This window comes from Harpia harpyja, chromosome W (genome assembly GCF_026419915.1).
Source record: "Harpia harpyja isolate bHarHar1 chromosome W, bHarHar1 primary haplotype, whole genome shotgun sequence".
Classification (NCBI taxonomy): Eukaryota; Metazoa; Chordata; class Aves; order Accipitriformes; family Accipitridae; genus Harpia; species Harpia harpyja.
Window position 1 is genome coordinate 33,133,272 of NC_068968.1, and position 22,209 is coordinate 33,155,480.

The following is a 22,209-nucleotide window of genomic DNA, read 5'->3' on the forward strand; positions in this document are numbered from 1 at the left end:
TAGACTAAACAGCCCCAGCTCCCTCAGCCGCTCCTCATAAGACTTGTGCTCCAGGCCCCTCACCAACTTGGTTGCCCTTCTCTGGACACGCTCCAGCACCTCAATGTCTTTCCTGTAGTGAGGGGCCCAAAACTGAACACAGTACTCGAGGTGCGGCCTCACCAGTGCCGAGTACAGGGGAACAATCACCTCCCTGCTCCTGCTGGCCACACTATATCTTCAACTCTTACTAGAAAGAAGAAAAACAAATGAACAGCACAGCTTACAAAAGCATAGATATTTGTAAATTTAAGGTATTTAACTGTAGGGTAAAAAAATATTTGTACATTGGGTTTACATGGGGAGATTTTGGTAGTGGGGGGGTGGCAGCACAGATCTGCAGGGGTGACCTCTGTGAGAAAGCACCAGAAGCCGCCCCCATGTCAGACAGAGCCAGTTCCAGCCAGCTCCAAAACAGACCCACCACTGGCCAAGACCAAGCAGCGACATTGGTAGCGTCTCTGTGATAATGTATTTAAGAAAGGGTAAAAAAAAAAAACGCTGCCCAGGAGCTGTGGGAGAGAAGTGGGGGGGGGGGGGGGGGGAAGAAAAACAACTCTTCAGACACCAAGGTCAGTGAAGAAAGAGGGGGAGGAGGTGCTCCAGGCACTGGAGCAGAGATTCCCCTGCATCCCATGATGAAGACCATGGTGAAGCAGGTGGTCTCCCTGCAGCCCACGGAGGTCCACACCGGAGCACATATCCACATTGCAGCCCGTGGAGGACCCCTAACCGCAGCAGGTGGATGTACCCTGAAGGAAGCTGCAGCCCGTGGAGAGCCCACACTAAAGCAGATTTTTCTGAAAGTCTATAGCCCATGGGAGGGACCCCACGCTGGAGAAGGGGAAAAGCATGAGAAGGAAGGAGCAGCAGAGATGAACTGTTATGATCTGACCGCAACACCCATTCCCCGCCCCCCTGCGTCGCTCAGGGCGGGGGAAGGAGGTAGAAGACTCATAGGATGGCTTGGGTGGGAAGGGACCTTTAAAGATCATCTAGTCCAACCCCCCTGCCATGGGCAGGGACATCTTTCACTAGATCAGGTTGCTCAAAGCCCATGGGAGGGACCCTACATTGGAGCATCGGTAAGATGGTGGTAAGCAATTGGGGTTTTTTGCATCACTTGTTTTCATTGGGTTTGGGTTTTTTTGTTTGTTTTTTTTTTTCTTTTTTCTTATTAAACTGTCTTTATCTCAACCCACTAGTTTTCTCACTTTTACCCTCCTGATTCTCTCCCCCATCCCACTGTGGGGGGTGTGAGCAAGCATCTGCATGGGGCTTAGCTGCTGGCTGGGGTTAAACCACAACAAGGTATCTCAAGAGTTTAAACAGTACTGTGAAAGGAAACTACATGTGTTCCAGGAATTATGAAAACTGAAATCTAATATGAATACAATGGACCTCATTCCAAGACCCCCATCTCTGTCCATGACATAGGAGAGGAATCTGATATATTCTGGATTGCCCCTCATCCTCGGGGCAATACTCAGTGCTTAACTGAGTCAATAGTGTCTTAAAATCACAACAGGGAAAAAAAAGTGGAGAACCCAAATCATAAGGTGGAATGGGCCCAACACTATTATGCCTAAATCCACTTTTGCCCAAGTTTAAAAGTCAACAGTAGAGGAAAAAAGAAGACCAGGGACTCCATACAGATTTAAGAGCTTACCTTGAGGTGGACAGATTTGAAAACCTTGGCCTATAAATCTCCCTCTTCATGTTTCTAACTCCACACTGGTCTAATATTTACCCCCTAAGCAAACTATTTACATTGCTAATTCAGATACATTGCAATTTTGTTTGTTTAGCAGTGGAAACTTAATTTTAAAACCTTTTTAATTGAATGACCTGCTAGAAGTATATTAAAGTGATTTCATTATTTTAAAATTTCCTAAGGAAAGGTCATTTACACAGTGATCATTTTTTCACGTGCAACAGCACTAGCCATTTTTCAGCATTCAGCTTCTACTGTTCCCTTCTTCCCTTGCACTCTTCCACTTTTAATTTTACACTAGGTAGCAGACAGATTTAAGAGACACTGTAACCATGAAATCTAGTCAAGTCATTTTAAATGTAGTTTAAAAGTCTCAGATTTTATACTTGAGAATTCCATGGCTTTACCTTTTTTTCTCTTGCCTTCACTGTGAAACCTCTTAAGCTCCTCAAAACTGATTATAGCACAGAAAGGGGGGTGGGGAAGGGAGCAAGATAAACCTGCAATAAACTGCTAATATACAGACAAACAACTTCTCTTTAATCATTCAATGACAGTAATGGGGCTTTCTGTGTCAACATCCAGGAAAAACCTTCTTAGGCAGAAAGAAAACAAGCAATGAATACCTGGAAGTTCAGATGTATTATTCATGAGCAGTCTCATGCCACGGTAAGTCTTGGGTGTGTCCTGCGATGACAGCATGGCAAAAAAGCACAGCGGCTCTAGACTGCCGAGCACCCCCTGAGCTAGGCTTGCTTAACTTGAGGAGAAGATCTATTAAAAGCCTTGTGGAGGGCAGGAAGGCAAGGAAGTGCATTGGCCTAGAGTCAAGTGTCCAGGTAAGATTTGCTCTTGTATTAAGTACTTAAAAATCCTTTGTTTTCTGTCAGAATGTGGATAGCTAGACTATTAGGGCTAAATCTTGTCATGGAAAAACTGGAATACAATTTAGATCAGGTCAGAATAGAATCAGTGTATTTACTATAGCTATAGGAGAGAACACAGAGCAGCAGAGTAATGGACTCTGCTGATGTGAACTCTGTCCCTGTAAAGTGAATACAAGGCGTATATATACTTAGAGATGCTATGCATAAGACAGATAACAGGATGTGAGTTATACATATCTGTTACATACACAAGGCCACAGAACTGCTCAAGGCCGGTCTGGAGTCTGCTTTCTTCAGTGCAGGGACTAATTTATCATGAAGGTTACACAGTGATTATTGTTTCAGGAGACAGGGTGAAAGCAGTCAAGAGGCCCACTTAGGCCTTAGCATTTCTACTTCCACAATCCCATACCGAATACTTGTGTTCTAGCCTAGTTTTGCCTGAAGCCCCATTTACCTACATGCTCCTTTACTTCCTGCTGTAAAGGTTTAACTACAGCGTTATATAGCAAATTCATTCCCTTGTCAGTAAACACGGAGATGAAATGGTGATGAATTTATTTATTTATTTATAACACGCTCCCAATTGATAGCATATTTCCATACATTCTGTATGGTATGTCTAAATATTTTGATGGTTTTAATATTTTGTACCAGCCGTGGAAACTGGTTTGCTGCTAGGTGACTGTAAAAGTGAGATTTGGTAAATAATTATTAGAAATCTTATACTAACACTATGATTGAAACAATAGACAAAAGTATAGCCAAGCAATTAACTAGTAGAGGTAGTTACTCCTAAGTTTGGCAGTTCTTGGCTCTTATGACTAGATGCTCCTGTACGCTAGATGAGAACAATGTTGAAACTGACCACATGCGATTGAAACTGCGTTAAGCTTCAAGATCAAAGAACAAGGACAAGAACAAAGACTTCAAGGACAGCCAACAAGAACTTCAAATGGGTCGGTGGTCGTAAAAGCAGCCCTTCGACTCAAATGGATCCTTCATTGCGCATGATCGGATGTAGGCTGTACTATGATAATCAGTTATAATCATTTTTATGTGTATGTATACTAATCTGATTAATATGCAATTAGTTATTCTATATAACCTGTTAGTGCTAAAGCTGTGGTATGCACGCTAGGTGGAACTATGCCCCGCGCATCCAGCGCTGCAATAAAGAATGCCTGCTTTCTAAAACTCCAAAACGAGTCTTAGAGAGTTTCTTCGACCGGCTTTTCGGTATCACAGTCAGGAAACTCCTTTGAGACAAGAAGCCATTTATATACATAGAATTAAATCAGAATATAAATACTTGTAATTTTTTTATTCTTTTTCCAGAGGCCACTTTCATAATCACAAGCTCATGAACCAAGCTGCATGCTTAGCTATGATGTGATACTGACTGTGGGGATTGCCTCCTAACATGAAATGTTGTCATGGTTTAACCCCAGCTGGCAACTAAGCACCACACAGCCGCTCGCTCACTCCCCTACCCAGTGCAATGGGGGGAGAATCGGAAGGGTAAAAGTGAGAAAGAAACTCGTGGGTTGAGATAAAGACAGTTTAATAATTTAAAAGAAATAATAATTTTTTTAAAATTGTAAGAAAAAGAGATAAAAAAATAACAAAGAGAGAGGAAAATAAAACCCAAGAAAGACAAGTGATGCAAATGAAAACAATTGCTCACCACCAACTGACTGATGCCCAGCCAGTCCCCGAGCACTGGACCCCTGCCAACCTCCCCCCCTAGTTTTATTGCTGAGCATGACGTCATATGGTAAGGAATATCCCTTTGGTCAGTTGGGGTCAGCTGTCCTGGCTGTGTCCCCTCCTAACTTTTTGTGCACCTCCAACCTACTCGCTGTCAGGGCAGTGTGAGGAGCAGAAAAGGCCTTGTGTGTGTGTATTGGCTTTGTGTGGCAAGGTTTTGGTAGCGGGGGGGGTTACAGGGGTGGCTTCTGTAAGAAGCTGCTGGAAGCTTCCCCTGTGTTCGAGAGAGAGCCCATACCAGCCGGCTCAAAGACGGACCCGCCGCTGGCCAAGGCTGAGCCAATCAGCGATAGTGGTAACGCCTCTGTGATAACATTTTTTAAGAAGGAAAAAAAGTTGGGACAGATGGAAAACGGCAGCCGGAGAGAGGAGTGAGAACATGTAAGAGAAACAACCCTGCAGACACCAAGGTCAGTGAAGAAGGAGGGGGAGGAGATGCTCCAGGTGCCGGAGCAGAGATTCCCCTGCAGCCCGTGGTGAAGACCATGGTGAGGCAGGCTGTCCCCCTGCAGTCCATGGAGGTCCACGGTGGAGCAGATATCCACCTGCAGCCCGTGGAGGACCCCACGCAGGAGCAGGTGGGTTCCCGAAGGAGGCTGTGACCCCATGGGAAGCCCGCGCTGGAGCAGGCTCCTGGCAGGACCTGCGGATCTGTGGAGAGAGGAGCCCACGCTGGAGCAGGTTTTCTGGCAGGACTTGTGACCCCGTGGGGGACCCACGCTGGAGCAGTGTGCTCCTGAAGGACTGCACGCCGTGGAAAGGACCCATGCTGGAGCAGTTCGTGAAGAACTGCAGCCTGTGGGAAGGACCCACGTTGGAGAAGTTCGTGGAGGACTGTCTCCCGTGGGAGGGACCCCACGCTGGAGCAGGGGAAGAGTGTGATGAGTCCTCCCCCTGAGGAGGATGAAGCGGCAGAAAATAACGTGTGATGAACTGACTGTAAACCCCATCCCCCTGTGCCGCTGGGGGGTTGGTAGAGAATCCGGGAGTGAAGTTGTGCCCGGGAAGAAGGGAGGGGTGGAGGGAAGGTGTTCTGAGATGTGGTTTTATTTCTCATTACCCTACTCTGGTTGATTTGTAATAAATTGATTTAATTTTCCCCAAACTGAGTCTGTTTTGCCCGTGACGGTAATTGGTGAGTGATCTCTCCTGTCCTTATCTCGACCCACAAGCTCTTTGTTATATTTTCTCTCCCCTGTCCAGCTGAGAAGGAGGGGGAGTGATAGAACGGCTTTGGTGGGCACCTGGCGTCCAGCCAGGGTCAACCCACCACAATGCTGTGTAAGCACTGCTTGGCAGTAACTAAAACATCCCTGTGTTATCAACACTGTTTTGGTCACAAATCCAAAGCATAGCCCCATACAAGCTACTATGAAGAAATTTAACTCTGTCCCAGCCAAAACCAGTACAAGTGTATTGACCATTACTCACACCACAGAATTCTTCGTTGCAAAAAACAAGACACCATGGTTATGGTTGAAGGCAGTGCGTAAGGAGCTGTCTTTGTTCAGGGAGCTACTTCAGCACGTGGCTACGTTTAAGCCCACTTTCCTCATCCTCTTCATTTCATTGGTAACTTACCCTTTCCTCAATGCACTTGTATGCTTCAGGCTTTGATTTTATTATATTTCACAGCAACCAGCAAAACACGTTTGCTTGATTCTGCTTCTAAAACCCAGTATTTTCACACTGATGTTGTCATCTGGCATTTTTATTTGAATATAAAATGATGAAATCATTAGTAAATAAATATGTTCAGCATCTACCAGTTACACTTTCATCTACAACAGAACATCCTTTGAAACACATAAGCACTGGCAGACAAAATTTCTTTCAGTGTTTTGGCAATTTTATTTTTTATTAAGTATATGAAACATCTGTATGTGAAATGTCTACACCATAGTAATTTTCTTAGACGTAATAGCCCTCTCACAGCAAAGGGCTTGCAAAAAGATAACCTTTTACACTTTTATGCAGTTGAATCACAAGAAACAGTAGAAAAAAAAGCAGGATTTAGAAACTAAATACAAATTGAAGAAAGATATTTTATGTAAGCAGTACATGACCTGACCACTTCAAAACTTATTTCTCAGTATTTTGGAGGGATTTAAACATAATCTAGTTTGAATGTTAAACAGCAGAAATACTAGTAAACCCACTTTTCAGTATGGAGGACCAAATCATAATGGAGGAATACAAGAGTGAGTGTTTAGTGCACAACCCTTCTCTGCCATAGCTTGCAGCTGATAAGCTCTCCACCAACTTTCAGGGCACTTCTTCCTGTCCTGCTGAAGAGCTGCTGATATACTTAACATAGGACAGCATCAGAAGCATTAACAGCTAACTGGGCATATTTACTCCTATTTAATGCCTTCCACAGAAGGCTATTTCCTTCTTTGCTACAGCTCTGCAATAGAGAGAAAAATATCTTTAACTTTTTGTGTTGTTGAAAAGATAAGAGAACACAGATCAAAAGCATCATAGTATTCAACATCTTGTCAAAATAAAGACCATTCCACTGAAAGTAACTATTGATTATGTAATATCTTTTTTTTTTTTTAGTCTAGAATAGGCTTTGTTTTGCATGGATGCAAACATCAGGAAGTTGTGGACAGAGATTGGAGGCTTTTATGAATGGCAACAAAGCTTGACTTCACACACTTTCACCAAAGGATAAATTTATGCTGCAGGGTGGCTTAAGCATGTTTCACCTCCTGCAATAGCTCACATTCTCTAAAATGTACAAGAAAAGCGATTTCTCTAGCGAGAGTAAAGAGATGATAAATTATGCTACCTTGTAAGAAAAAAAAAGGAATTTGAGTAAAACAAAGATATAATTCTTTAATAATCAAACTCAGAATAAAAACAGGCAAAAAACCCAGCACATAACTAAGAGGAAGCATAAAAAGGCTACAACAGGCAGATAGGAACAAAACCAAGAAAGCTAAAAATGTCTAAGGGACAAAGGAAATAAAGAAATATGAATAGCAGTCTATTGCTTAAAAGGGAAATTAAACAAATAACAAGCTGCTGGACTGCTCCTTAACTTTTTTGTTTCATTTTTTTCACAATGACAGGCCAGAATATAGAAAGAAAAGACTAAAGAATATTAAGAGAAGTTACATGCATTTAATCAGGAGGGCTTGATGAAATTCACTTGAGTACTTACTACACTGGCTGATAGTGTCACCACACAATTATTGATCAGCTCCAAGAACCTCATGGAGAAAAGGAAGTTTCATGGGGCTGAAGATGGGGAAATATAGAATCATAGAATGGTTTGGGTGGGAAGGGACCTTAAAGATCATTTAGTCCAACCCCCCTGCCATGGGCAGGGACATCTTCCACTAGATCAGGTTGCTCAAAGCCCTGTCCAACCTGACCGTGAACACTTCCAGGGATGGGGCAGCCACAACTTCTCTAGGCAGCCTGTTCCAGTGTCTCACCACCCTCATCATAAAAAAAAAAAAAAATTATTCCTAATGTCCAATCTAGACCTACCCTCTTTCAGTTTAAAACCGTTGCCCCTTGTCCTGTCACTACAGGCCCTGGTAAAAAGTCTCTCTCCATCTTTCTTATAAGCCCCCTTTCAGTATTAGAAGGCTGCAATAAGGTCTCCCCAGAGCCTTCTCTTCTCCAGGCTGAACAACCCCAACTCTCTCAGCCTTTCTCCACAGGAGAGGTGTCCCATCCCTCTGATCATTTTTGTGGCTCTCCTCTGGACCCGCTCTAATAGGACCATGTCTTTCTTGTCCTGGAGACCCCAGAGCTGGATGCAGTACTCCACGTGGGGTCTCATCAGAGCGGAGTAGAGCAGGAAAATCACCTCCCTCGACCTGCTGGCCATGCTTCTTTTAATGCAGCCCAGGATACAATTGGCTTTCTGGGCTGCAAGCGCACACTGCCAGCTTATGTCCAATTTTTCATCCACCAGTACCCCCAAGTCCTCCTCTGCAGGGCTGCTCTCAATCCCTTCCTCCCCCAGTCTGTACTGATACTGGGGATTGCCCTGACCCAGGTGCAGGCCCTTGCACTTGGCCTTGTTGAACCTCATGAGGTTCACATGGGCCCATTCCTCAAGTCTGTCAAGGTCCCTCTGGAGGGCATCCCTTCCCTCTAGTGAGTCAACTGCACCACTCAGCTTGGTGTCATCCTCAAACTTGCTGAGGGTGCACTCAATCCCACTGTCTATGTCATTGATGAAGATATTAAATAGTACTGGTCCCGGTACTGACCCTTGAGGGACACCACTCATTACTGGTTTCCACTTGGACATTGAGCCATTGACTGTGATGCGACCATCCATCCAATTCCTTATCCATCTAAGAGTCCATCCATCAAACCCATAGCTCTCCAATTTAGTGACAAGAATCTTGTGGGGGACTGTGTCAAAGGCCTTACAGAAGTCCAGGTAGATGTCATCCATAGCTCTTTCCTTGTCCATTGATGCAGTCACTCCATCTTCGAAGGCCACTAGGTGGGTCAGGCAGGATTTGCCCTTGGTGAAGCCATGTTGGCTGTCTCTAATCACCTCCCTGTCTTCCACATGCTTCGACATGTCTTCCAGGAGGGTCTATCTTTGCATGATCTTCACGGGCACGGAGGTGAGGCTGACCGGTCGGTAGTTCCCAGGGTCCTCTTTTTTACCCTTTTTAAAAATGGGTGCAATGTTTCCCTTTTTCCAGTCACTGGGGACTTTGCCTGACTGCCATGACTCTTCAAATATGATGGAGAGTGGCTCGGCAACTACATCAGCCAATTCCCTCAGGACCCTGGGATGCATCTCGTCAGGTCCCATGGACTTGTCTATGTTCAGGTTCCTCAGGTGGTCTTGAACCTGATTTTCTCCTACAATGGGAGGGACTTCGCTCCCTCAGTCCCAGCCTTGAGGCTCAAGGGCTTGAGAGATGTGGGCAGAGAAATTACCATTGAAAACCGAGGCAAAAAAATTGTTGAGTACCTCAGTCTCTTCTCCATGTTGGTTGTCACCAGTTCTCCTGTCTTATTTATTATGGGGGTGCATTTTCTTTAATCTCCTTTTCTGGCCAACGTACCTGTAAAATCCCTTCTAATTATTCTTCACATCCCTTGTCAAATTCAGCTCCATCTGTGCCTTAGCTTTCCTGATCCCACCTAGAAAATTTGGAATAACCTGGGATATTAAGCCACTCAGCCGAACTTCAATACCCGGACAATATCTGACAATGTTCCCCCATGAGCTGACAATGGGCCCTTGTGGCAAAGGCGGCTAACGGGTTCCTGGGCTGCATTAGGATGAGTGTTGCCAGTAGGTTAGGGGAGGTGATCCTTCCCCTCTACTCAGCACTGGTGAGGACACATCTGGAGTATTGTGTCCAGTTTTGGGCTCCCCAGTACAAGAGAGATATGGACATACTGGAGAGAGTCCAACTGATAAGTTGAAATCATAAAATCAACATTTTAAAAAAAAAGTTCATAACATTTCAAAGACTTACACTTCTAACTTTTTAAGAGTAAAGTTCTGACTCTACTGTTGATATGGAGTTAGATTCAGCATCTTTTCAATGTTCAAAAATTTTGATCTTTAGAATAAAACTAAATTAAACAGTGGTTTAGTTATTTGCTACCTGTTTCCTTCACTTTTATCATCCTGCTTACTTTTTCTAGCTTTTCTTTGCAGTCAAACATTTTAATGCTATCACATGTGGGAGGGCTTAAGAACAATTTAAACACAATTAGTGATCAACTCAGACGTTGGCACCACTGAACATGTTCTTAGAGAACGGAGTTATTGGACTTATTTAAGTTACTCTATCCACACACAAGCAAAATACAAAATAGCTGTCAGTTTTACTCATCTTCGAAAACTAGGTGTCAATCATTAACATTACTGTCAGGGATAAAAGTTTCAGTGGCTTAAGGAGGTAATAAGCAAAATACACATAGCAGGAGATTTAAATTTCCTGGTGGAATGCAAAAAGCTGGCTGGGTTCTTCCTCAGGGCTGAAATTCAAAAGAATATCATAGAATAGTGACCAATAAGTCCACGTACATTTTCACTGATCATCCTTTTACTGAGACCAGTAATTTGCTTACCAATAGCAGCTTATAAAAAGAATGTCTGAAAACAACCCAGTGAAGAATTCACCACTTCAGGTTGTAATTTAATTTGTTACTCACTCTGTTAAAACAGTGTATTTTCCACTACTGTAATTTATCTAGTGTTGGGTTCTAGTCACTGGTTCCTGTTCTGTCTTCCTTTAAGATTAGAGTCCTTCCCTATGCAGTTTTTATTCCACATTAAGGTATTTTAACTTCTGAATCTTCTCTTGACACTCTGCAGAGTTCTTTTTATGTTTCCCTCTAGAAGTAATTTTTCTAGTGCTTAAATCCTCCACAGCTTTTCATATGAAAAACAAATCCAACAAAACCCCACAAACATTCCTCCCTGCAGTTTTATAGTGTTTGGTCCCACTTATCCCAGATTACACAGAACAAACCTCAACTCATCACTTTTGTTCCTGAGTCTGTGAATCACATTCACTCCCCCACCTCCCAGATTGTTTTCAGTCTAGTATCAGGAATGAAGATTAGATATGCCATCAATTTCAGTACATGCATTGCCAAAGCCACAAAGCATGTCAGATCTGTCTAAAGTAAAAGTTGCTCAAATGTCACTCTGAAGTATAGACTGACTATATCAGCTTGCTTAACAAGATCTAGCATTTAGCTACAATACTTGTTGCCTATATGCTCTTTAGAGTAAATATCAGTAAGGTCAAAATATTGCTCTTAATTTATCATTTGGGATTTAAGATTTAGGCTGCAGATGCTGAAAATAAGAGGCTTACTCATTATGGTAAACATTCACCTTTAATATTTGATTTAGGATACAAGCAACCTGCTGTTGCCTTCTGCTATTAAGATTTTACTCAGCCATAATAGAAAGATTTCCCCAACAGAACACACAATTTTTGGGGCCTTATTTTCATTCAACATTTTTTATTTTCACTGTGCGCTTAATTCTTCAATCTTAGGCAAAACATTCTAGTAACTTTGTAGGGACAAAATTAACTGTGGGTTAAATTTAGAGTTTTTCTGGATAACAAATAAACACACAAATTGCATCATATGCCAAAACATGAAGGACAGTGTTTCAAAACTGTTCAAAAACTTATCAGGAAAAACAAGTTAATGTTCAAATGGAAAACAGGGGCCTTGGAGAATAAATAGTTATAAGGCCTATCTTGTAGAGCCTTCCAGCATTTCTATGAGACTTAAATAATAGGTTTCAGGATTCAATACTTTTATGTTTTCTATGCATTAAATCCAAGACGTCTATTACCAGTTAGCTGTAGTTACTGTGACAAAGTGCGAAACTTTAAATTGTTCCTTTGAGGTTAGTTGGAATTTCTGTACTAACTAACCATATTACATATACACTGAAGTTATGCTAGCTAATTGCAATATTGATGTATTTTGATGGCTTTTTTGTTCATAGGTGAGTTTGACTTTATAATCTGGGAAAACATGCATCTCTGCTCACGTCTTCCAGTATTTGTGACTAAAAGAAGCTGAAGAACAACTGCCATAGAAATGAATTTTTTAAAGCATGGCCTTCTGTACAAGGATGTTCTCTTGCACTGATACTACCTGTTTTTCTTGATACTTTACCTGTTGATTCTTATGCAAGAGAAGTCAGAAAGAGAAAAAAACTGCAGCTGAAATTACCAGAGCCCCTTCAACACCTAGGAAATCCTAAAGCTTGGTAAGGTATCAAAAGAGGACAAGTTCTGCCTGAGAATATTGCCTGCAAAGTAGAATAGACTTGTTACAATCCCTTCTCCGTTTCCTAATCAACTTCTCTAAGCTCAGAAATAGCCAAAGTGTTATATTTTGACTTCCCTGAATCGTGCTGGAATACTTGGATTTATCACTATCCTAATGTTTTGTCTAAAGAGACTTCTATAATAAAAGTGCAGTGCTTAAACAACCAATAACAATTGTATTTCAGCTGCAATTCAAAGTTATTTAATCTATTTAAAGGAACTAATCCTTCACAGACAAATGGATTTAAACCAAAACATTCAGCTCCATCTGTGCCATAAGTTTCCTGATCCCATCCCTACACATCCCAGCAGCATCCCTATATTCTTCACAGGATGCATGTCTGTGGTGGGTTGATCTTGGCTGACCAACAGGTGCCCACCAAAGCCGCTCTATCACTCCCCCTCCTCAGCTGGACAGGGGAGGAAAATATAATGAAAAGGTTGTGGGTCGGGATAAGGACAAGGAGATCACTCAACAATTACCGTCATGGGCAAAAAAGACTTGATTGGGGAAACTAATTTAATTTATTGCCAATTAATCAGAGTAGGATAATGAGAAATAAGAACAAATCTAAAAACACCTTCCCCCCACCCCTCCCTTCTTCCCAGGCTCAACTTCACTCCCGACTCTTCTACCTCCTCACCCCGAGCAGCGCAGGGGGATGGGGAATGGGGGTTGCGGTCAGTTCATCACATGTTTTCTCTGCCGCTCCTTCTTCCTCACACTCTTCCTCTCCTCCAGTGTGGGGTCCCTTCCACAGGAGACAGTCCTCCACAAACTTCTCCAACGTGGGCAATTCCCGTGGGCTGCAGTTCTTGACGAACTGCTCCAGCATGGGTCCTTTCCACAGGGTGCAGTCCTTCAGGAATGGACTGCTCCAGCATGGGTTCCCCATGGGGTCACAAGTTCTGCCAGAAAACTTGCTCCTGCATGGACTCCCCTCCACGGGCCACAGTTCCTGCCAGGAGCCTGCTCCTGCGTGGGCTCTCCATGGGCTGCAGCTTCCTTCAGGGCACATCCACCTGCTCCGGTGTGGGGTCCTTCACAGGCTGCAATGTGGATATCTGCTCCACCATGGTCCTTCGTGGCTGCAGAGGGACAGCCTGCCTCACCATGGTCCTTCACGGCTGCAGGGGGACAGCCTGCCTCACCATGGTCTTCACCACAGGCTGCAGGGGAATCTCTGCTCCGGTTCCTGGAGCACCTCCTCCCCCTCCTTCTTCACTGACCTTGGTGTCTGCAGAGTTGTTTCTCTCACATATTCTCACTCCTCTCTCCCAACTGCTGTTGCATGGCAGTTTTTTCCCCTTCTTAAGTATGTTATCACAGAATTGCTGCCACCCTGTGCTTGTTTTGGCTGGGATAGAGTTAATTTTCTTCATAGTAGCTAGTATGTGGCTATGTTTTGGATTTTTTAGTTATTGCTGAGCAGTGCTTATACAGAGTCAAGGCCTTTTCTGCTCCTCATACCACCCTGCCAGTGAGTAGGCTGGGTGTGCACAAAAAGTTGGGAGAGTACATAGCCAGGACAGCTGACCCCAACTGACCAAAGGGATATTCCATAGCATATGACATCACGCTCAGCAATAAAACTAGGGGGAAGGTTGGGGGGGGCGTGGGCGCTGCTCGGGGACTGGCTGGGCATTGGTCGGTTGGTGGTGAGCAATTGTTTTCATTTGCATCACTTGTCCTTCCTTGGGTTTTATTTCTCTCTCTCTGTTATTTTCCTTTTCATTACAATGTATTAGTATTGTTATTATTTTATTTCAATTATTAAACTGTTCTTATCTCAACCCATGAGTTTTCTCACTTTTACCCTTCCAATTCTCTTCCCCCCATCCCACTGGGGTGGGGAGCGAGCGAACGGCTGCGTGGTGCTTAGTTGCCTGCTGGGGTTAAACCACAACAGTCCTTTTTGGCGCCCGACGTGGGGCTCGAAGGGTTTGAGATAATAACAGGTTGACCAGAGTGTCAAGGGATTTATATCTGTTAACTGCTGCGGGTCACGATATTGATTCATCTGTTCTCAATATTAGTTTATCTGATCTGCGCCATGCTCTTTTTTTTTTGCTGTACATGTTAAAGATTGGTGTTGGCCTTTGCAGTTTGCTGTGCTCTGTAGTGATTAGTGATGTTTTGCCTGGGAGATTTGTTATTAAAACACTGACCTTGAGCTTAATCTGATGTTTGGGCTCTGTACTGAAGCCATTACTGTACTTAGGGTACCATCTCATGGAGACAATTAACAACTATACTTCTTCCTCTGAGAGGTTTTTTGTGGAGAAAATACAGAATGGCACCTTCGCTACCTTCTTCTGTGATGTTTTCTCCCTAGTTACAATAACTTCTCAGTATCTTGAACATCCTTGGGTAGTTAAAATACTTCTATTGGTATTTCTTAGGAATATTGCTTCGGTTTTGTCTAAGGTTAACAAGCAGTTTAGGAATATGACCCAGGCTCCACAAGAGTATGGTGTGATGGGTTGACCCTGGCTGGATGCCAGGTGCCCACCAAAGCCGTTCTATCACTCCCCCTCCTTCTCAGCTGGACAGGGGAGAGAGAATACAACAAAGAGCTTGTGGGTCGAGATACGGACAGGAGAGATCACTCACCAATTACCGTCACGGGCAAAACAGACTCAGTTTGGGGAAAATTAAATCAATTTATTACAAATCAACCAGAGTAGGGTAATGAGAAATAAAACCACATCTCAGAACACCTTCCCTCCACCCCTCCCTTCTTCCCGGGCACAACTTCACTCCCGGATTCTCTACCAACCCCCCAGCGGCACAGGGGGATGGGGTTTACAGTCAGTTCATCACACGTTATTTTCTGCCGCTTCATCCTCCTCAGGGGGAGGACTCATCACACTCTTCCCCTGCTCCAGCGTGGGGTCCCACCCACGGGAGACAGTCCTCCACGAACTTCTCCAACGTGGGTCCTTCCCACGGGCTGCAGTTCTTCATGAACTGCTCCAGCATGGGTCCTTTCCACGGCGTGCAGTCCTTCAGGCACAGACTGCTCCAGCGTGGGTCCCCCACAGGGTCACAAGTCCTGCCAGAAAACCTGCTCCGTGGGCTCCTCTCTCCACACATCCGCAGGTCCTGCCAGGAGCCTGCTCCAGCGCGGGCTTCCCACGGGGTCACAGCCTCCTTCGGGAACCCACCTGCTCCGGTGTGGGGTCCTCCACGGGCTGCAGGTGGATATCTGCTCCACCGCGGACCTCCATGGACTGCAGGGGGACAGCCTGCCTCACCATGGTCTTCACCACGGGCTGCAGGGGAATCTCTGCTCCGGCACCTGGAGCATCTCCTCCCCCTCCTTCTTCACTGACCTTGGTGTCTGCAGGGTTGTTTCTCTTACACGTTCTCACTCCTCTCTCCGGCTGCCGTTTTCCGTCTGTCCCAACTTTTTTCCTTCTTAAAAATGTAATCACAGAGGCGTTACCATTATCGCTGATTGGCTCGGCCTTGGCCGGCAGCAGGTCCGTCTTAGAGCCGGCTGGTATGGGCTCTCTCTCGAACACAGGGGAAGCTTCCAGCAGCTTCTTACAGAAGCCACCCCTGTAACCCCCCCTGCTACCAAAACCTTGCCACACAAAGCCAATACATATGGTCGTGGGTGGCAAGGCATGTGGGAGAATATGGGCAGGTATCTAGAGAACTTCTCACCTCCAATGGTCTGGAACTTCACTCCAGAACAACTACAGGACCCTGATGAAGTGATAGAATGCTTGGGGGGGAAAAAAAAAAAAAGAAAAAAAATATGCCGTGGCTACTCCAAAGAGGCACAACTTATTGCACTGTCAAGGCCCCTCTGGATGGCATCCCTTGTCTTTGACACTAAACTTAACTTTCATGGGGGATGGGAAGGTTGAAAGGAAGAACAATGGTGGGATAAAAATGCAATGCATGCTTTAGGAAAAACTCCCAGTTTTGGAAGTTCAATTGCTGATATAATGAAGTGTTTAACAGCCAGTTGCATAGAGCTCACTGATATACTTTTAAAATAATTTAAAAGTTAGTATAATGGAGAAGTAAGAGTTCAAGCTGGCAATGCTATAAAGAACACAATGTGTTTTATAGGGGTTTCCACATAGTCTGTATCGGTAGGTGTTATTGTGCTAAATATTTGACTGATGCTGGAATTTGTTCAACAGAAGGTTAGTACAAGCTAATAATATACTACAGAAATTCAAAACATTGAATATTACAAGTTTTCCCTGAAGGAATTCACTGCCGGTTCAAACATTAAAAAAAACCCCAAACAAACAAACACCACCCCCACAAAAATCACAATCAAAAACAAACAAAAAAACCCCACCCCCCACCAAAAAAAAAACCCCAAACCCACCCCAAACAAACCCAGACTTGACATGAAGAAGGGGGGGGGGGGGGGGGCTGAATTTTGTTTTGTTTTTCTTGAGGAATCTGTAAGGGTGAAAATTATTTAATTCATTCATTTTAATTATGAGAGGTCCCAGATGAAACATTTGCTGTTTTTGCAGAAGTACTTTGATACAAAACAGAGACATTGTAAAACTGAGAAGTAAAAAGTCAAAGCAGCTACCTTTTCATCCAAAAAGACAAACTACAAAGATACTTTTTTATTTCTTAAGTTTTATATGATCTAGAGAAAGTGTGGTAAAGCACAGAAATAGTCTTCTGCTTTGTCATTCATCACCTCCCAGATTTGAAGTTGACATACTGAGCGTACCATAAGTAAGTGACGACCCCTTTCAATCGTGCGGATCACTTGTGTTAGAAGCTAATTTTTTAACACAAAAATCTTTCCTATAGATAGACATATAGTACCTAATACAGCAGCAGAGAAAAATTATTCTTCTGTGTAGTGTAGTAGCACAAATCAACAATGCTTAAACCACAACTACGATATAATTACACTATAGAACTACACCGCACATGATTCATAGTGATAACTAATAGTATGAGTCTAATTAATAAACCCTACATACCTTGTGTTTGAAATGTCAAAACCAAGAGATTTAAACAAACATTTTAATAAAGGTAGAATTAAAAATTTGGAGTTCATATCTGCTCCAGCTTATGTATGGTTAAAGCTGAGGTCCCAGAACTATAGCTTTGACATATCCAAATTAGTTTGAATAGCAACAGCAGCACAGATATTCCCTAGTTAAGTCAAATGAAGGTCATTAATGAATGACCAATGAAACATCAGTTTTCTTCTCTCTCCCTAAAATGGCCCGAAAAATAGGACAGAAATAGCTGAGAACCTTAAAAGCAACATTTTGGTAGAGACTGATTTATTAGTTAAAAATGCAAAGGCCTATGCAAATACCTGAGCTGCCAACTGAGTTCAGCTAATATGATTATTGAAATTCTGTTCAAGCTCTGAAAACAGCACAGATTTACTGTTGAAAACATTTATATTTCTTTTCAAATTTAAGTAAATCACTTTTCAATGATACCTGTTCATTCTGTAAATGAATAATTACCTTACATCTATCCATTCTAACAACTCCATTTTAGGACTTTGAATGTACACATACGGGCATCTTGAAATGAACCGGTCAAAGTTCCTGGCTTTTCTATTTTTGAATGGTGATGTGTTTATCCACCCTCCACAAACAGGAGGGCTATCTCATGTAGATATTTCAGACAACTTCACTTAGAAAAGCCTCTTAACCTTTTGCAAAAAAAGTAGATTTGATATTCTGAAAATTTCAACAATTCTAAAAGACAGCATACTACTTTCTAATCACACAGTGTTTTTCTCTTCCTGGAAGAAAAGGCAGAGTGTCTATGTTTTTGTTTGGTTTTTAATATTTAAGATAACGATTTATATTTAAAACAGCTGGTGGTTTTAGTTATTATGGATACAGTCACACATGGAATGCTCCCCTTGCAACTCATGTATTTGATCTACCGTTATGAAGTAGCATATTGACATTTACACTAATCCCGTCCTATGAAGTATTAAAAAAGAATTTTTAGTAAGTACCTAAGCACTCTTTATATGCAAGGCTAACCAGCAGACAGCTTATTAAAAATACTGAGGCAGTAGAGAGAAAAAAAAAAATCCTTCTGTTCAATTTAGCTTTTTAATATTTTAATATGTGGCTTATGCCTTTAAAAAGATAAGAGCTGGACAGCAGCTAACTTAGACTTAAGTTTGTTGCTTTAATTGTATTGGTCAGGTTTTTTACAGCAACACTGTCTTACACTTTGAGCCTGTAAGTCCGGTGTCACAATACTATAGTTTTACTAAAATTCAAGAATAGCAGATTAATTATTTTTCAAAAAAAATTTAATTTAAATTAGTTCGCTTTACTTTTTCTACTCTAATGCGCAATTGTGTTACCATATTCAAACACAGTGCAGCAAATTTTTCTTATCTTACCTGCCACTACAGAGAAGCCAACGAGCAAAAGAATAGTGAGGTATGATCTTCTGTATGACACTAGCCATTACCATGGTAATCACCAGCTGTACACCTATCACACCCTGCAGAGGAATAAATTAACAAGTCAATGTGTTAAAAAAAAAAAAAAAGGCACTCAAGTTTTGTTTTGTGGTTTGTTTTGTTTTTTGTTTTTTTGGTTTTTTTTTAACATTTGAAAAACACCTTCATATAGTAGGGATAACATTTTTGGTTCTTTTTAAACTGCAGGGGAAGAAAAACAATACTGCATCAGTTTTCAAGAAATCCCCTGGAACTTGCTATAATAATCCAAAAAGAAAAGGCATTGCCAAACCACAAGGACAGCAACGTATGTACTATCTGACAGCTGAAATACAAGAGCTTCTCCATTTAACAGATATTAAGCCACATGATGGCGTGACATTTCACAAGACATGATACCTTAAAATTATATCACTGATTACAATCTTGCTTTTGGTGGTCTCTTCAATTCTGACATGACTTAACAGCTGACACTGCACAAATCTACTAGGAATTAACAGTAATTTATAAAATTTGCATTTATGACTTGAAATTTCAGCTTTCTAATTACATGCAACATTTTCACGCTTAAAACATCACAAGAAAAAAAAACACCCACAAAAACCCAAATGTAGACATACAAGTGAAATTTACCAAAATATGCAAGTTAAAAGGCACCAAAGATCAAACAAATAAATAACTTCTCTTTTTTAAACTGATCTGTTTTTCAAAATACTCTCTCATGAAAAGGAGCATATGCACATTTTCAATCAGCACACAAAACACCACATTTAAGTAGTGGCATAAGAATGTTTACATGCCTATTTATTCCTAAACATCAATCTTTGGATATTGCTAGTTACTAACAATAACTTAAAGAGAAAAATATATGCCTTTGTATTTCTAAAGTTCAGAATTATACTTCTGTACTGGGTCTGGCTGGGATGGAGTTAACTTTCCCCATAGCAGTCCTCATAGTGCTGTGCTCTGTATTTGTAGCTAGAATGGTGTTGATAACACACCAATGTTTTGGCATCAAGGCTGTCTCTCCAATTCCCCCACCCCCAAAGGCCAGTAGGCTGGTGGTGGGCAAGAGGTTGGGAGGGGACATAGCCAGGACAGCTGACCCAAACTGACCAAAAAGAGATATTCCATACCATAGGACATCATGCTCAGCAATAAAAGCTAAGAGAAAGGGGGAGGGGGGCATTTGTTAAGGCGTTTGTCTTCTGGAGCAACTGCTACACATACTGAGGCCCTACTTCCCAGGAAGTGGCTGGACATCACCTGTTGATGGGAAGCAGAGAATAAAACTTTTTGCTTTGCCATGCTTCCACACACGGCCTTTGCTTTTCTTTATTAAAGTGCCTTTATCTCAACCCACGAGTTTTTCATCTTTTCTCCCCCTGTCCTGCTGAGGAGGGGACGTGATAGAGTGGCTTGGTCAACCCACCACAATCCCCTACAAAGGGAAAGGAAGAAGGCAGAACAAGAGACCACCTTGGCTTAACAATGAGCAGTTGGGTGTGCTTAAAAGAAAAAAGAAGCCTACTGGCTATGGAAAGGCAGCCAAATAGCCATTGAGGACTACAAGAACCTTGCTAGGGCATGCAGCCAGGAAGTCTATGGCTCAGCCAGAACTGAAATTGGCCAGAGATGTCAAGAACAAGAAAGGGTTCTTCAGATACGTGAGCAGTAAGCAGAAGCACAGGGAAGACATAGGCCCATTGCTAAACAAGGCAGGGAAACTAGTTGCTAATAATGCTGATGAGGCAGAGGTTCTCAATACCTTCTTTGCCTCTATCTTGACCAGCATAGCTGAACCCCAGACCACAGGATCAAGTAGCTATGACAACACACATGTCAACCCACCAGTAATGGAAGGGCTGGTCTGCAGCCTCTTGCAAGGGCTCAACCCATATAAATCTATGGACCCAGACAGAATCCACGCCAGGGTGTTAAAGATAAGTGGCTGACATCGTTGCAAGGCCACTGTCTATAATCTTTGAAAAGCCACGGAGATCAGGGGATGTCCCTAATGACTGGAAGAGGGCAAATGTCATACCCATCTACAAGAGTCCAAAAGAGGACCCAGGAAACTACAGGCCCATTAGTCTTACTTCAATTCCTGGGAAAGTAATTGAACAAGTCCTCCTAGAAACTATCAAAAAACAAATGAAGCTGGTAAATCCATGCTGGCTTTTCCCAATCACCCAAGGCAAATCATGCCAGACTAACCTGATCACCTACAACAAAATAACATCTTCTGTCAACATGGGGAGAGCAGTGGATGTTGTTTACCTGGACCTCAGCAAAACATTCAACACTGTTTCCCACAGCCTTCTCCTAGACAAACTGGCAAGATACAGGCGAGATGGGTAGTCTGCGAGATGGGTAGGAAATTGGCTAACAGGCCACACTCAGAGGGTGATGATCAATGGTTTTTACTCAGGCTGGCAGCCTGTCACAAGTGGGGTCCCCCAGGGATCGATACTGGGCCCCACGCTGTCCAACATCTTCATAAATGATCTGGACAATGGGATTGAAAGCACCCTCACCAAGTTTGCTGATAACACTAAACTGGGTGGCGAGGTGGACACGTCAGAAGGGAGAGCCATCTTACAGAGACACCTGGACAGGCTGGAAGAGTGGGCTAGCAAGAACAGTATGAAGTTTAACAAAGACAAGTACAAAGTCCTGCACCTGGGACAACATAACCAAAGACCCCAGTACAGGCTAGGATCTGTGTGGCTGGGGAACAGCCTTGCTGAAAGGGACCTGGGGGTCCTGGTGGACAACAAGCTGAACATGAGTCAGCAGTGCACCACTGCAGCAATGGGGGCAAAGCGGATCCTGGGCTGCATCTGCAGGGGCATTACTAGCAGACATAGAGATGTGATCATCCCACTCTACTCAGTGCTTGTCAGGCCACACCTGGAGTACGTACGGTGTCCAGTTCTGGTCCCCGCAATTCAAGAAAGATGCAGACAGGCTGGAGAGGGTCCAAGGGAGAGCCACAAAGACGATCAAAGGGCTAGAGAATCTGCCCTATGAGGAAAGACTGAAGGAGTTAGGTCTTTTCTCCCTGGAGAAGAGAAGGCTCAGGGGGACAGGGACACCTCATCAAAGTATTCCAGTACTTAAAGGGCAGCTACAAAGAGGATGAAGGCTCTCTCTTCACAAGGAGTCACATGGAGAAGACAAGGGGCAACGGGTACAAGTTGCACCAGGAGAGGTTTCATCTCAATATAAGAAAGAAATATTTTACAGTGAGAACAATCATTCACTGGAACAACCTCCCCAGGGACATGGTAGAGTCCCCATCACTGGAGCTTTTAAAGATGTGATTGGACAGGGTGATAGATAATCTAGGCTCCCTTTCCAACAAAAGGTTGGACCAGATGATCTTTTGAAGTCCCTTCCAACCTGGGCTATTCTATGATTCTATGAAGATCAGGCTTGAAAGCTCTATGTATCATTTTAAATACTTTGTCAGGGATTCTTGTCATCTTGGAGTCATGTGCATTAGACTACCCAAAGCAATTACTTTACTAAGTGTACTTAGA

The 22,209-nt window shown here is 43.0% G+C and overlaps 1 protein-coding gene across 8 annotated transcripts in view; it reads right to left on the minus strand.

The window, feature by feature from the left end:
* Positions 1 to 22,209, minus strand: part of LOC128136193 (transmembrane protein 161B-like) — a 79,244-nt gene that overhangs the window by 43,756 nt on the left and 13,279 nt on the right. For 4 of the 8 annotated variants that reach the window (XM_052775385.1, XM_052775384.1, XM_052775381.1 and 1 more), the window contains exon 2: positions 18,602 to 18,705. The exons of 3 other annotated variants lie outside the window; for them this stretch is intronic. In XM_052775385.1, coding sequence (XP_052631345.1) covers positions 18,602 to 18,675 — 74 coding nt within the window. In that variant the 5' untranslated portion in view covers positions 18,676 to 18,705. Of the gene's footprint in view, positions 1 to 18,601; positions 18,707 to 22,209 lie in introns of those variants that run through there. One more of the 8 variants, XM_052775389.1, reaches the window with a different exon arrangement.